Here is a 16887-nt window from a genome sequence, read left to right as displayed (position 1 = left end):
ATCTTGTTGGTCTCTCAGGTGTTACTGGACTCAAATCTAACTGTTCTAATTAAAGTTGCCAGCTCCAGGTTGGGAAATACCTGGAGATTTTTGGGGTGGAGCCTGAGGAGTTTGGGGAGGAGAGGGACTTCAATGCGATAGAGTCCAATTGCCAAAGTGGCCATTTTCTCCAGGTGAACTGATCTCTGTCAGTTGGAGATCAGTTGTCAATAGCAGGAGATCTCCAGCTAGTACCTGGAGGTTGGCAACCCTAGTTCTAATGCAGACAAACACAGCTACCTTCTGAAACTGTTCCTCTTCCAAACCTCAATTAGTTGTAAGGGACTCAAGACTCCAATTCGCAACAGGCCACATGACAAGGCGGAAGAAGTTTAATTCTTCCACCCCTGTGTTTTTGTTTTTGCCATCAAGTTACAGCTGACTTATGATGACCCCCATAGGGTTTTCAAGACAAACTTTCAGAGTTGGTTTGCCATTGCCTGCCTTTGCATCACAACCCTGGTATTCCTTGAAGGTCTCCCATCCAAATACTAGCCAGGGTCAGGGCTGAGAGTGTGGGCGAAAATGCATGGTCGCTTTAGCCTCCTTTAATCCCTGTTTTAGCCAGGGTTCAGCCAGGATCGACCGCATGCATTTCGCCAAACGTGCATTCGATCCTGGCTGAATCTTGGCTGAAACAGGGAATAAAGGAGGCTAAAGTGACCGTGAGTTTTCGCCCTGTGTGACTGGCCCAAGGTCACCCAGCAAGCTTCCATGGCTCAAGTGGGGATTTGAACCCGGGTTTCCCAGGCCCTAATCCAATACCTTAACCACTACACCACACTGTCTCAAAGGAGTCCACAAAGGGAGCTGCTACAATGAAGTGCAGGGAAGAGGAGATTCCCCTCCCCATGAGAATGCTGGCAGAAAAGCTGCAGAAGATTGTAAATTTGAATTATTATATAGAATAAGAACAAGGACAGTTGTCCTGTACTCAGTTCTGCATTTTTCTATTGTCATCAAGTTGGTGTTATATATTAAAGAATTCAGTTGTTTGGATCTGAGGAGAAAAGTGTTGTTCTTTTACTTGGGAAGCAAGCGCCTAAGGCCTAACTACATTAACCAACCCCGAGATCCTGACACAGTTGTATGTGAAACATTATATGTTTAAATTTTAATCGACTGTACTTCTGCTTCAGCTCTTGGAAAACTTCAAAAGGCGGTACTGTTCTTCTGCAAATTGGCTCAGATTTCTTGGCAAGTATTTTAAACTTCAATCCAACTGCTATAAGGGCTGCTGAGAAGTAGAGAATTACGTTTGAAAGTAGCTATCATGCCCTCTGTCCTGCGATGGACTTCTGCTATTCAAGCAACATGCAAGCCTGCAAATGCATTCGAATTGCTAAAATTCCCATTGTTCACTAATGAATTAAGCTAATTACAGCACAATTCCGATGATCTAAAAATATACATTACAATTACTTGCACAAAAGAGAAGCTCATTTAAAGCTGCCCATTGCTGAGATTAGAAGCATCTGAACTGACATCAGAGACATAAGTTATATTTCCTGTTTTGCTTTTTCAATGATGGCAGGGTACAGCTATGCATAAAGCATATATTACTGCATTAATTATCCAGCCATGGATTAGTACTACTCTGCAACCCAAGGTCCAAGCTCTTCACCCTCTAAGCAGGAGACGATTTATGCCAAAGGGAGTGTTTCTGAGCAGCCCCTAAAACCTTCACTACCAGTGGGCTTTCCAGTGAGGCCATGATCTGTATAGCTTTAAACTCTGAAAACTAAAAAGCACCCTATTGGAGACTGAGCTACTTTACAGTAACCAAAGTCAGAAAGAAATGAATGATGGTGACAGGCCCAACTTTTGTGTTATAGAGGCCATACATTTAATTCTTCTCCCACTGTCTTTATTGTGTATCCCTTAGCCAGCAGGCTTCCCATTTACTTGTCCAGGGTGTGGAACTACCAGCCCACTGTCCCAATTTCTCACCCACAATCGTTTTCCTGCCCCACCCCTAAAGACCAGTGAGACTAGAGGAGGCAGCCTAGAATGTCATCTGTAAGTGACATGGCACCTTCCCCAAACTATCCTTCCCAAGCACTGACCCCCAAACCTCTGGCATTGGCCAAGACAGTGCTGGGACACCTACAGTTCAGTGGTAAAGGGCATGTTTTGCGAACAGAAGGCCACAGTTTCAGACCCCGGCATCTTTTTATCATATATCAATCAAGAGCTAGGGTAGCCAGGCATAGCATGGCAACCAGCCGGAGACTGGAGGGCAGGGGCATGGGGAACATCAGCAATGGCATGATTCTACTTTTGGGAATAGCTGGAAGTAACATCACACCTCTCTAGGAAATGCAGAAAAATATGTAGTAAATTCATAGTTTCTAGTTATTCCTAGAGATGATTGGCATTGCTTCTGGGTTTTCCCTGTAAATGATGACACCTCATTGGCCCAATGGCTATTTTTTAAAAAAAAATTCTCCTGCTACCACTCTGTGTGATGGCGGGAAATGAGAGGCTGGGGGCTGGCAACCCTAAGCCCTGACTGATATGTACCTAGTAATTTTGAATGAATAGTAATTTTGGCCTAAAAATCCCACCCCCAGGTTTCTCTATTCTTTCAAACTGTTTAACCGATGGGAACTATAGAAAGCAATGGAGATCTAGTATGTCATTATAATAATATGTTCATTTCCAAACATATGAGCTCAGTAGATACTGTTGGGATATAAATACCAATGGAGAGATCTTTTCTCAAAATATTTTCAGTTGTACAGAACCCTTCCCAAATACCAATGAGCTTTGAACTCTAGCAGCCAAACTTCTTTTCTCATCCTGTCTTAGATCCCATATAAACCACATATTCACATTGGCGGCGATAAAATCCTCTTTATCACATGACAAAACGATGCAGACAATCAGATTTGCTTTCTCAGTGCTCTTATTCTATAGTAGTTTGGCTGTCTGTATGGATTCGTAAGTCCTAAACAGAGATGACACTTGATTTTAATAGACTTAAAGGTTATAACTCTGTTGAGGATGGCACTGTTAGCAACTTCTCAGTCAGAATCAAGCTCACAATTTACCTTGCAATTGGGAGGGGGGTGACTTTGAAACACATTTTGAGTTTCCAAGCATTGACCAGGTATTTAGTGGCCAATTCAATTGCCCATTAATCACATCAAGCCACACTTTTAAGCAGTTCAGTTTGTATTAAAGAGACAGTAAGTGTTTTGAAGCCTGTCGTGGTGAATTGTGGTGAAACAAGTGAAGTAAAGAACTGAAGCCTTTCATCATGAACTACTAGCAAATTCATCACTGTGCACAGGAAAATATGTTTTAAAAATCTAATTGAAAAATGTTACATTATTTAACTTTATAACGTTATCAAGCATTGCACTATCAAGCAGAAGCCTCTTTGATTGTCACAGTTTTACAAGGAATAGATTAAGTCAGACATTGCCAGGCCTACATAATAATCAGCTAGTGAAAAGCAATAAAACTGTACTATGGAGATTGGCTTGGAAAAGACAAATATCTATCAACAGTGACAAGGAATATATCTTGGTGAAACTAAGTATGTGCAGATCTTTTCATGTCTTCAGACAAACAGCGCATTCCTGAAAGGAATGCCTGCGCCGGTTTTAGGAGGCAACCCAGCGGCGTTGCCTCCTAAAGAGGTTTCGGCACCGCTGGCGCCAAAAACCCATGCAACCCTCATAGGGTTGCACAGGAGATACGCCTGCAAAAAGCTGGCGTATCTTTTAAAAAACAAAAAGGGGTGTTTCCGAGCCGAAATGGCTTGGGAGGCCGACTAATGTCAGCCCCATCCCCCGCCCGACGCCGGAGCGTCCCAGGAACACCTCCCAGAGTGCCATGATGCCCCGGGAACACCTCCCAAGGTGCCGGAATGCCTCCCGGATCGCCACCGTGGCCTGTGCTGGCATCTGGAGGCTGGCAAGAGGCTGCGGCAGCATCCGGGCTCAGCGCTGCCATGGCCTGGGACTGGTGGCCGGGCCTGCACGGCGGCGCTGGGGCCACTCACGCTGGCGTGCGCCTTCTGGGCGCCTGTGGTGTGGGCCCCTGCACCAGCAGAGGCCGGCGTCAGCCTCGTAAGGCCTTTCAGCCCGATTTTCAGGAATGGGCTGAAAATTTCTTTACATGGAACTATATTTTAGTTACATAAAGATCCGAGAGGAATTCACCCCGATTCCTCACAAGGATTATGCTTGGTATATGATCAAACTGAGTAAGTATAAGGACAAGTATAAAAAATAAATCTAAGTCCTTACTGTTTACTTCCAAGCACATTTCATGTTGCCATTCTACACAGAAAACTTAGAATCATAGAATCACAGAGTTGAAGGGGACCACCAGAATCATCTAGTCCAACCCCCCTGCACAATGCAGGGAATTCACAACTAGCTCCTCTCATCCACCAACAGTGAACCATACTCCATGCCCAGAATATGAGGAAAAAACCCTCCAGGATCCCTGGCCAATCTGGCCTGGGAGGAAACTGCTTCCTGACCCCAAAGTGGCGATAAGCATTACCCTGGGTCAGGGGTCGGCAAACTCATTAGTCAAAAGAGCCAAATATCAACAGTACAACGATTGAGATTTCTTTTGAGAGCCAAATTTCTTAAACTTAAACTATATAGGTAGGTACACTGTTTATTAACTTAATAAACTTTAATTAAAGTTTTAAGTTTTAATTAAACTATAGGTACACTGAATAAAACTTGATATCATACTGAATAGTGATCTTATTTATTGATAAAAATTAAATTGTAAGTCCCTGCCATTTCCCCCTCCCCGTCCAGAGTCTTCATCTGGAGGCCTGGTCTACAGCCATAAAAGCCTATTGGTAGACCTGGCCTCCGGCTGAGTCCCATTGGGAGGCCAGGTCTACCCATTGGCTTTCTTGGCAGTAGACCTGGCCTCTGGAGGTCCATAGAAGCCAATTGGTAGACCTGGCCTCTGAAGGGGGACTTTCCCCCCTCCTCGGAGTCCAGGTCTACCGCCAAGAAAGCCAGTGGGTAGACATGGCCTCCCAATGGGACTCAGCCGGAGGCCAGGTCTACCAAAGGAAGCCCGCCCCGCCCAACAGCTGATAGGCGGGGGGGCCAGGAACCGCTGAGCCGCCCAGCAATCGCGCGGCTAGAGGGGACGGGAGGCTTTAGCCTCCCAACCATTGAGGGCAAGGGAAAGGGGGACACGGCCATTCTCCACGGCGGGTGGGGGGGAGAGACAGCGCGCCCGCTCACCCACTCTCTCAGGTGCACCAGCTCCGCAGCCTGGCTGCTGGCGCGAGCGGGCGCAAGAGCAGGGGCTCTGAACCAAGTTCGGAGAGCCACACTCAACTGGCCAAAGAGCTGCATGCAGCTCTGGAGCCGCAGTTTTGAGACCCCTGCCCTGGGTATGTAAGAAAGGGCCACGAGAGCAAACACTGACGCAACTCTTCCTGCCCTCCCTCTCATGATCTGCCTAAGTTCACAGAATCAGCATTGCTGCCGTCTAGCCTCTGCTTAAAAAAAACTCCAAATAAGGAGAACCACCCACCTCCTGAGGAAACCTGTTTCACTGACGAACCGCTCTGTCAGAAAGTTCTTTCTTATGTTTAGCCGAAAGCTCATTTGATTTAATTTCAACCCATTGCTTCTGGTCCAACCTTCTGGGGCAACAGAAAATAACTCCATGCCATCCTCTATATGACAGCCCTTCAAATACTTGAAGATGGTTATCATATTACCTCTCAGTTTTTTCCTCTCCAGGCGATACACACTGAGCTCCTTCAACCTTTCCTCATAGGACAGTCTCCAGACCCCTCACCATCTTCGTTGCCCTCCTCTGCACATGTTCCAGCTTGTCTACATCCTTCTTAAATTGTGGTGTCCAAAACTGAACACAATACTCTAGGTGAGGTCTAACCAAAGCAGAGTAAAGCAATACCATCACTTCGCGTGATTTGGACACTATGCTTCTGTTGATACAGCCCAAAACCACATTTGCCTTTTTAACTACTGCACTACACTGCTGACTCATGTTCAGTGAATGGTCTACTAAGACCCCTAGACCCTTTTCACACATACTACTGCCAAGACAAGTCTCCCCCATCCTATAATTATGAATTTGATATTTACTACCTAAATGCAGAACTTTATCTCTGTTGAAATTCATTTTATTAGTTCTAGCCCAGGTCTTCAGTCTGTCAGGATAATCCTGTATTCTGGCTCTGTCTTCTACTGTATCTGCTACCTTATCAAAAGCCTTACTGAACTCTTACAGAAATGACAGTAGAAATACAATGGTTTATTTATCCAATATACTGTCTGAAATATTTTCTAATGCTGTAACTTGGGTCTATCAATGACTGTATAGATGATGGTTGTTAAATATCTTGCCTTAAGCATGTCAGATCAATTTTATGTGTAGTAGCAGTCTCACAGCCCATTCCTAACCTCCAAGGACAAAAGTCCTTTGGAGGCCAGGAAGGGGCTGCGCCGGTGTTTGGACCCCCTGCGCTGGCATTACTTATGCTGTCCAGGATGGGCCAGACACGAGCGGGTAGGCCTGGATGACATCCTCCCGACACTGCCATGGCAGCACCACCCAGGGATACCGGCTGGGCCTTCTGCCAGTGTCCTACCAGTGCAAAGGGCCATGCGGCATCCCGGGGGCCATTCCTGGGGCGTGCCAGGGGTTGGAATTGCCAGAAATTAGCTTCCTGTCCCCTTTCAGCCCGGCACACCAGTGGGGAGAATGGCGTTTCTGCACCTGCTTTTCTGCAGGCGCAGCCTCACTGTTCTCAATGGGGCAAAATGCCCCATTTAAAATTTAAAAAGCCGGCGAAAGGGTTTTTAAAGCCATTCGGTAGGCAGGAAACAGATTTGGAGGCACTGCAGGGGTGCCTCAGCCCCGCTGTCCCCGGCCGCCAAAAGGTGAGGGATGGGCTGTCAGTATCATTTATATTTTTTGTTTATTCTTGTTATTTTTTGTATTTTTATATTACTATTTTAAAAAATAATTAAAAAAAAAGACTTACTGAAATTAAGATAAACTATGTCCACTGTATTCCCCTGATCCAGCAAGGTAGTAACTTTCTCAAAAAGGAGATAAGGTTAATCTGACATGACTTGTTCTTGACAAACCTGTGCTGGCTCTTAGTAATCATAGTCATCCTTTCTAAATGCTGAAGGACTGAATGTTTGATGGTTTGTTCTAAAACTTTTCCAGGTATAGACGTCAAGCTGATGGATCAGTAGGTACCCGGATCCTCCTTTTCTCCCTTCTTGAAGATGGGGACAACATTTGCCACCTCCAATCTTCTGCACCTCACCTGTTCTCCAAGAATTCTCAAAAATAATGGCGAGAGACTCAGAAATTACATCCACAGGTTCTTTTAGTACCCTTGGATGCAGTTCACTTGGCCCTGAGGACATAGTTTCATTTAAAGAAACTATGTGTTTTGGTACTACCCCTATGCTGATCCTAGGCTGATCCCTCATCATCTGTTCAGTTTTTGCCATGTTGAGCACCGTTTCCCTTACAAGAGAAGACTGAGGAAAAGTAGGAAATGAGCAGTTCTGACCTCTCTTCATCACCTGTTACAACTTCACTTTACTGTCCCCACAATGGGCCTACCATTGTCCTTGTTCTTTTTCTTACTCTAAACATAGCAAAAGAGCCATTCTTTGTTGTGTTTAGCATTTCTCGCTAGCCTAAGCTCATAATGAGCTTTAGGTTTTCTAACACTCTCCCTCCAAGCACAGGTTATTTGTTTATATTCATCCTTGTTAACAAGGCCCTCCTTCCACTTCCTAAATGAGTCGTTGAAATGGTGCATTCATATATTTCTGAAATTCTACCTGCTTCACGAAATGATGTTTCTTTAAAATGTCATTTGAAAAATATATCTTGAAAGGCATATTGATTGCTTAATTGTGTGCAACAATATTCTTTATCGAATCACAACAAATATCCACATGTCCCCAACAGCAACGGTGTTTTAGAAAAATGTCCATCTGGAACCTGCGGAATGAGTTAATTTTACACATATACTAAAAGAGAAGACAAGCCTCCAACAGAAAAGCCATTCTTCATTATTACTCAGTGTAGTAAGAATTACTGGAGTCTATTAGGTATTTCCGGGTATGTTTCTCTAGGGTTTATGATGCCTACAACATCATAAAATAATTTTAGTCAGCTATTAAATACTTTCACATTTGATTGCTTCAAAGGTAGGCTTGAGGTTTTTCTACGGTTCCAGTATATACTATTATAACATTGTTGAATTGACAGAGGACTAATTGAGGTTACCAACTCGGAATCAACCTAGCATGCCTAAAACATTCTACCTTAATAATCTTATTGCAGACTACAAAAACAGGCTACTGTTCATTTTACCATGAACTATGGAGTGAAAAACATAATAAATCACAAAGTGGGTAGCTCAATTAAAAAAAAAAACTGCTTCTGATTTTCTGTGCAGCACTCAGAGCTTCCATTAGGTAGATTTTTAAAGAGCTTATAATCAACCTCCTCTGACTAGATCGTGCTTTAAACAGCAGAAATCCAACGAAGTAAATAAATATAAACATGGATGGGCTTTTCTGAACACAGAAACGCAGCGTACTTCTTTACATTTTAAATATACACTATGCAGTCGTACAGCAGGTTTCAGTTTCTCAAGGTAAATTGCCGTTTTCTATGCCGAGGTGGGCACGCTAGATTGAATTCACCCGCATTTATGGCCTCTGGGCAACTGCCAAACAATCTGTGCTGCCATGAGTCTCTGTCCAGCTTCTGCAGCAAGAGCTCAATCCCTTCAACTATGCTGAAAGATCTCCAAGGATCCTGATCTAACAGCCACAGTCACTGAGCCCATTACTTTGAAGCAGACACTGGGTTTAACAGGATTCTGCTTAGCCGTTTAACTGAATCCCAGTTAGCCCAAGAAACTGCTCCTTTAACCAAGCAGTGGTCTGAAATTTATCTTCTACAAAAAGAAAAATAGCATAAGGAAGATCTGTGACCCAGAAAGAAAAAGGAGATCATTATGGGGGCTACTGCTAACAGAATACTGAAACAAAATCAACAGAAGTATGCAGAGTGTGTAATTCAGTTGAGTAATGATATTTATAACTAGGGCTGCCAGGTCCCCCCTCTCCTCCGGCGGGAGGCTTTTGGGGTAGAGCTTGGGTGATGAGCACGTACGCGCTGGCACGGTGACGCAGGTGCGCGTCACTTCCGGTTTACAACCGGAAATGCAGCCTCGCGAGGGGCCTTATACCACTCAAACTCGTAGTTTGAGTGGTAAAGGGCCGCTTGCGATGCGGCACTTCCGGGTGTAAACCCATTGCAAGGGGCGTTTTACCACTTGAGAAACTAAGAGTTTGAGTGGTATAAAGCCCCTCGCGAGGCAGCACTTCCAGTGTAAACCGGAAGTGACATGCTGCGATGTGCACGTTTGCCCGCTGACCCTCAGCTGGTCGGCGGGCAGAGGGGTGAATTGCTGGGGGTTTGCCCGCCACCACCGGGCACCTGGCAACCCTATTTATAACCCAGTTGCCAAAACCTTACATTTAGTGCAGAATTGTCAAGTTGTCAAAATCAAAACATCAAGACAGCAAAGAAATAATACTTTGGTGGCTGGTGGCAAGTTTGCTGGCTTCAGCGTAGCCCTGCAAAATGCTGCATCAGAAGTCTCTAAGGCAGTCCAGTAACCATTTTTCAAGTGGATTCCATATTTAATATTTACAAATGATTAAATGCAATTAAGATATAGGAGTAGTCCATTCTTTTGCCCTATTCTCAAGTGCTAAAACCCATTATGAGCAAAGGCGTACAATGTTTTTGTAATGAGAAATAAACAGTCGGTGAATAATTCATACACTGAAAACCTAGTGAAACGCTCCAACGTGCTCCTGCCTCTCTACCCTTTATGATGAATTAGTCTGTGGATTAATCCCAAAGTACATAAGGAATTTTCAGATAACTACAAAGTCTATCTAGCTTTAATTATTCAGTGGTTACTCTTTCCACCACTGAATAATATGCTTGCCAGTTGCAACCTGATTCACAATGGGCCTAACTGCACATAGTTTCAAGCATATACTTAAGCAACATCAAATCAGGTTTTTAAAAAAAATAAAAATGGGTGGTGCTCCCTATAGATGCATAACTGACCTTCAAATTTTGGGCCATTTCCAGCAAAATATTTTTGGACATGCATTTGTAAGCATCGCTCATAGTTTTATTAAGAATGAGCTATGCATACAAATGCTTGTCCAAAAACATTTTGCTGGAAATGGCCCAAAACTTGAAGGTCAGATATGCATCTATAGGGAGCACCACATATTTTTATTAAAAAAATAAAAATATGTGGTGCTCCCTACAGATGCATGTCTGAACCTCAGATTTTGGGTCATTTCCAGCAAAATGTGTTTGGCCATGCATTTGTATGCATACCAGAGCACCCACATTTTAAAAGTATGGTTTTAAGATGAGATAAAAGCACATCTGAAGTCCTCACATGGGCTACGTAGAAAGGTATCCAATTCTGGCAGTATTCAACTGCTGTGTTCTGAAAGAAACCTTACCAGGCTGGAAAACAGAAATGTTTACATTTTAACCACAACTTGATCTGAAAGGGTCTGAAAGCTTTAAACTGTAGAATAAATCCCACAGAAATAATACCAATAGTCGTCCATACCTGAGCAATGGCTGTTTTGGATAAGAAGGCTGGTCACTGTTTGGGGAAGTCTGAGGCTTTTTTGTGACTTGCTTATATATATTCCTTGCAGTCACTCCAATCCACAGCATTGTAGAGAGTGTAGAATAATGTAATACTATGCCAACCTAGAATAAAATGGTGATAGTTACAAGGATCAACAAATGGCTACAAAAATGACATTATAATGAACTGTATTATAATGCTGTATATATTCATATATACACTATAATTTGTTTTTTAAAAATAAGAGCATTTGTAACTGCTTTAAGTAACCTTTTTTGTATCTGCCTGACTCCTTCAATGCAAAGAAATGAAAGTGAGCCGAAAAGCAGGGAGCATCTCAGACTTAAACCCATGCTGATATTTTCTAATACCTGACAAAACAAGTAGGATTTTTATAAAACACAACATGCAAAAATCGTGAGTTCCTCAGTCTAAAACGGATTGTTATCATGATCCTCTTATCCTGCTTAAAGTGAAGGTAAGTGAGTTAAAAGCACTTTAATTAACTGCTCGGATCATGCAGATAAAAAAACCCACAGCAAATTTGCACAGATCCTCCTTCTTCTCCCATGGTGTACCATTTAGGAAGAGGAATTTATTTCATTCATCCTGTATTTCCTGAATGCACCATTTTATCCCTCATTGGAGCGTGCATATTGATATGCCAAATCCAAAAACACCCAAAAAATACCTTTTTGGTATTTTCCTGCTTTTTGTGTACCAAAAAAATGGCGGCAATTAAAGGGAGCTGAAAAGCGGATCCCCGAATAATGCTGAATTTATTCGGCATTGTTCAGGGCCACTTTGGCCCCACCACCATTTTTTAAAAAACTCCACCTTCCCCCCTCCTTTCCTTGCCTGCTGCTGGCTGTGTCCAAAGCCAGCGGGACAAAAAATCCAAAGGCTGCACCGGCTCCCAACTGGGAGCCGGCACAGCCTTTGGTTCCACTCCTTGCCGGTCAAACTCCATGGGAACTTTGGGGGGGGGGATGCAGAACTGAGGGCTGGGCTTGCTCTGAGTTCAGCCTTCAGTTCTGCACACCTTATTTTGGGGGTGGGTTAATTAACCCTAAAAGTTTTGAATTTTTTGGGGAAATGCCAAATTATTTGGCTTTTTCCAGATTTTTTTTGGAAATTTTCAGGTCTATTAAACCCAAACCCAAAAAATACCAGAAAAAATGGTGCACACCCCTATCCCTAACCACAACCCTGTAAGGTAGCTTAGTGGAGATAAGATCACATAGCAAGCTTCATTTGCTGAGTGTGGATCCTAGGGTTTCCTCGGTCTTAGTCATACAGTTTATACATTATACAGCACTGAATCATTTCCTCACTCGCCATATGTGAGAATTCCTCCAGATAGGGTTACCATTCCCAAGGTAAAACCTGACCTTCTCACAAATCTACAAATGATTTCCAGACTATAAAGAGCAGTTTCCCTAGAGGAAACTGCAACTTTGGGGGTACACCCTGTGGGGTCACATCCACACTGAGCTTCTTCCTCTTCAAATTCTGCACTTCCTAGGCACAGCCACCAATACTGTGTTAGGTGAAAAATGAGAGCCTAGATGTGTCCTCAGAGGCAAATGAAAAAACTTCAACAAGGCAGTGTTTGTTTTGCAAATGAGAATCAAGTATATCACCCCCTTAAACACATACCCAGTTTTATAACTGACTTGCTGGAAAGGTTGAGTTATTCTTTCTACCAAAACTGGGTACTAAAGTACTTTTACAAGATACAAGAATATTATGCTCCTGGCTTCTTTGTATTTTGTTGGAATTCTAGTCTGAGACTTGATGCTAAGTTTCTTTGCACCTTTTTTCTTAGAAGGAGCTTCAATCTGATCACTCTAGACATGATGTAATCCAACTAGGTACAAATTCTGGTAGTCCTATTGATTGCAGTGATAATGTGAAGCATCTGCTTACTTAGGACCTGGTACAATTCCAGAGTGAAGAAGAAGAGTTGGTTTTTATATGCCAACTTTCTCTACCACTTAATGAAGAATCAAAGCAGCTTGCAATCACCTTACCTTCCCCTCCCCACAACAGACACTCTGTGAGGTAGGTGAGGCTGAGAGAGCTCTAAGAGCTGTGACTAGCCCAAGGTCACCCAGCTGGCTTCACGTGTAGGAATGGGGAAACCAACCCAGTTCACCAGATTAGCGTCCACCGCTCATGTGGAGGGGTGGGGAATCAAACCTTGTTCTCCAGATCAGAGTCCACCGCTCCAAACCACCACTCTTAACCACTACATCATGCTGGCTCTCTCTAGGAACTACCCAAAACTGCAATTGGCAACCATACTCCAGTGTAATCACTGGTTATTATGAGGTATAATAAAGTAGTCACAACAAATGCTCTTACGATATACTGAGCTTTTTTGTTGTTGTTTCTCTTGCAATTGAATCTTGCATATATCCAAGGGCAGTTAATATTCTCCTCCCACTGGAAACATGTTCCATACCAAATGAGAGTACAAGGTGCATGGAAAATATGTGGTGCAGAACAGCAGCAGACATTGCATCCAAGGGTACTAAAAGAACTTGCGGATGTAATTTCTGAGCCTCTGCCCATTATTTTTGAGAGTTCTTGAAGAACTAGTGAGGTGCCAGAAGCTGAAGGCGGGCAAATGTCGTCTCCATCTTCAAGAAGGGGAACAAGGAGTATCCGGGTATCTACGGACCTGTCACCTTTACATCTATACCTGAAAAACTTTTAGAACAAATGATCAAACAGTCCATCCTTGAGCATTTAGAAAGGATGGCTGTGATTAGTAAGAGCCAGCACAGGTTTCTCAAGAACAAGTCATGTCAGCTGAACCTTATATCCTTTTTTTGAGAAAGTTACTACCTTGCTGGATCGGGGGGATGCTGTGGACATAGTTTATCTTGGTTTCAGTAAGGCTTTTGATAAGGTTCCACATAATATTCTTGTTGACAAGTTGGTAAAATGTGGTTTAGATCCTATTACTGTTAGGTAGATCTGTAAATGGTTGATAGATCGCACCCAAAGAGTGCTTGTTAATGGTTCCTCATCCTCTTGAAGAGGAGTGACTAGTGGAGTGCCTCAGGGATTTGTCCTGGGCCCTGTGTTGTTCAACATCTTTATAAATGATTTGGACAAAGGAATAGAGGGGATGCTTATTAAATTTGCAGATGATCCTAAATTGGAAGGGGTAGCAAATATGGCAGAAGACAAAGCCAGGATACAGGATGATCCTGACAGGAAAAAAAACTAGGCAAAAACAAATAAAATGAATTTCAATGGAGATAAATGTAAAATTCTGCATTTAGGTAGGAAAAATCAAATGCATAATTATAGATTGGGGGAGACTTGTCTTGGCAGTAGGGTGTGTGAAAAGGATCTGGGGGTCTTAGAAGACTATGCACTGAACATGAGTCAGCAGTGTAATGTGATAGCTAAAAAGGCCAATGTGGTTTTGGGCTGTATCAACAGAAGCATGGTGTCCAGATCACGTGAAGTGATGGTATTGCTTTACTCTGCTCTGGTTAGACCTCACCCAGAGTATTGTGTTCAGTTTGGAACACTAGAATTTAAGAAGGATATAGACAAGTTGGAACATGTACAGAGGAGGGCAACGAAGACGGTGAAGGGTCTGAAGACCAAGTCCTATGGGGAAAGGTTGAAGGAGCTCGGTATGTTTAGCCTGGAGAGCAGATGATTGAGAGGTGGTATGGTATGATACCCATCTTCAAGTTCTTGAAAGGCTGTCATATAGGGGATGGTGTCGAGTTGTTTTCTCTTGCCCCAAAAGGTCAGACCAGAACCAATGGGGTGACATTAAATCAAGAGTTTTTGGCTAACCATTAGGAAGAACTTTCTGATAGAGCAGTTCCTTAGTGGAACAGGCTTCCTCAGGAGATGGTGGGGTCTCCTTCTTTGGTGGTTTTTAAGCAGAGGCTAGAAGGCCATCTGACAGCAATGTTGATTCTGTGAACTTAGACAGATCATGAGAGCGATGTCAGGAAGGGTTGCATCAGTGCTTGGCTCTTGAGGTGCAGATTGCCACTTTGGGTCAGGTAGCAGTTTTCCTCCAGGCCTGATTGGCCAGGGATCCTGGAGGGTTTGTTGCCATCTTCTGGGCAGAGAGCAGGGGTCATTGTGGGTGTGGGGGGGAGCTAGTTATGAATTTCCTGCATTGTGCAGGGGGTGGACTAGATGACCCTGTAGGTCCCTTCCAACACTATGATTCTGTCATTTAAACTGTGTACCTTTACCTGTGCAGTGGGGTCTATAAGGAGTAAACTGTCATTTTAAAAATGTTTATTGGAAGTTTTCCAATTTAATAAACAAAGCCCCTTTTTGGGAGGGTGTCGCATGCAGTGTGTGCTGATGAATCTTAATACTTTTCTAGAAAACGTTTATCCTTTTGCACATGTAACTTTCTTTTCTCTCCTTGTTTTGAGTTATATTCTATCACAAAGAAGGGAAATGGGTGGACACAAGAGTCAGTGCTCCAGGAGGACCCTGGAGATATACCCCTAAGTAAGCTATCCATTTGTGATAGATAATAGGCTTTATAGCCGTTCCAGTCCATGACTGTGAAAACTACTCCCTTTGTGGCTACAGTTCACGTTTGAATTTAAGCTTCTGGAATTAAACTTGAATTGATTCGCTAAGCTTTGCTGGCAGGCGGATAATAGACCTGCTACTGTTTTGCTAATTATGCTGCATGTAATGCAAATTAAATGTATAGGGTCAATGAAAAGGCAACCTCCCTCTGTAGCATTATACCATTAACATTCAATTTAGCCTTGAGTAGTGATTGGAGTGGCACATCCTGACTCTGTCTCAAGTCCATACAGTAGTGAACTGTTAACTGATAGGATTGGCTTGGAATACAGACAAAATTCATTACATTGGCTCCTTTCTTATTCCCCACTACTACCAAGGTAGATTAAAATGTTTTTTTTAAGTAGATTTTTACAACATTTGTAAAACATATTTTGATTTATATTGGATCTTTTTTTTTTTACACTGTCTTAGAAAATAACCTTGTTCAGTTATCTGAATGTAATACAAGTAAAATGTATTGCATACGGCCAAAGGCCATTACAATCTTGAATACATAATCAAGAATACATAAAACACAAAGATAATATACAAAAAAGCAACACCGAGAATGGACTTAAAATGCCCAGAATGATAGGAATACAAATTCACAATCTCTTCAAACAGAATCAACGATCCATTAACATATCAAGTTAAAGCTTTTTTTTTCATGTGAAATAATAGTGGAGGGAAATATATGAGTTTTGAGACTACGCCTCACCATGAATTGTATTTGGTACTGTACAAATTATAAATATTCCTATGTCAATAAAGCATCATGGGTAGGGTTGCCAACCCCCAGGTACTAGCTGGAGATCTCTTGCTATTACAACTGATCTCATTTTGATATAGATTAGTTCATCTGGAGAAAATGGCTGCTTTGGCAATAGGACTCTATGGCATTGAAGTCCCTCCCCTCCCCAAACCCCACCCTCCTCAGGCTCCACCCCCAAAACCTCCTGCCATTGGCAAAGAAGGACATGAGAACCCTAATGATGGGCCTTTACTGTCCAGGACACTTTGTCCAGTGACCACCAACCCTTGCTTTTGCAAAGTTCTGAGCACTTAGTCACATGGACACATGAAGCTGCCTTATACTGAATCAGACCATTGGCCCATCAAGGTCAGTGTTGTCTACACCGACTGGTGCTGGATCTTCAGGGTTTCAGGCAGAGGTCTTTCCCATTACCTGCTACCTGATCCCTTTAACTGGAGATGCCAGAGACTGAACCTGGGAATGTCTGCATGCCAAGCAGAGGTTGTACCACAGAGCCATACCTCCTTCTTCCCCATCAAGTAAGTGTATATAGTCATCAAGTGTATAAGAGAGCCAAACAGAACTGTTTAATTTTTTCACAATTGCTCTTCTGCTCAGCTGACATAAACTCTGTAATGAAACAGACACATGGGCTGCATGGCTACACATTTTGGATTATACTCCTTGATCTATTTAAGCATCTATTTAGTTGCAAACAAAGTGTTTGCTATTGCAGTTAAAACCTATTAGTATGCACGCTTTTCCAGAAAAAAATGGGAACCTTGATTTAAATCAGTAATTTAAATTTGCC

General features: G+C 42.9%; 1 protein-coding gene across 2 annotated transcripts in view; it reads right to left on the bottom strand.

Moving 5' to 3' along the window:
- Positions 1-16887, bottom strand: part of ADGRA1 (adhesion G protein-coupled receptor A1) — a 475126-nt gene that overhangs the window by 41374 nt on the left and 416865 nt on the right. For both annotated transcript variants that reach the window (XM_056849586.1, XM_056849587.1), the window contains one exon: positions 10721-10866. In XM_056849586.1, the coding sequence (XP_056705564.1) occupies positions 10721-10866 (146 nt within the window). The remainder of the gene's footprint in view (positions 1-10720; positions 10867-16887) is intronic.

Source organism: Euleptes europaea, chromosome 5 (assembly GCF_029931775.1).
Source record: "Euleptes europaea isolate rEulEur1 chromosome 5, rEulEur1.hap1, whole genome shotgun sequence".
Lineage (NCBI taxonomy): Eukaryota > Metazoa > Chordata > Lepidosauria > Squamata > Sphaerodactylidae > Euleptes > Euleptes europaea.
The sequence above is the reverse complement of the archived record's forward strand: the minus strand, read 5'-3'. Positions and strand labels throughout refer to the sequence as shown.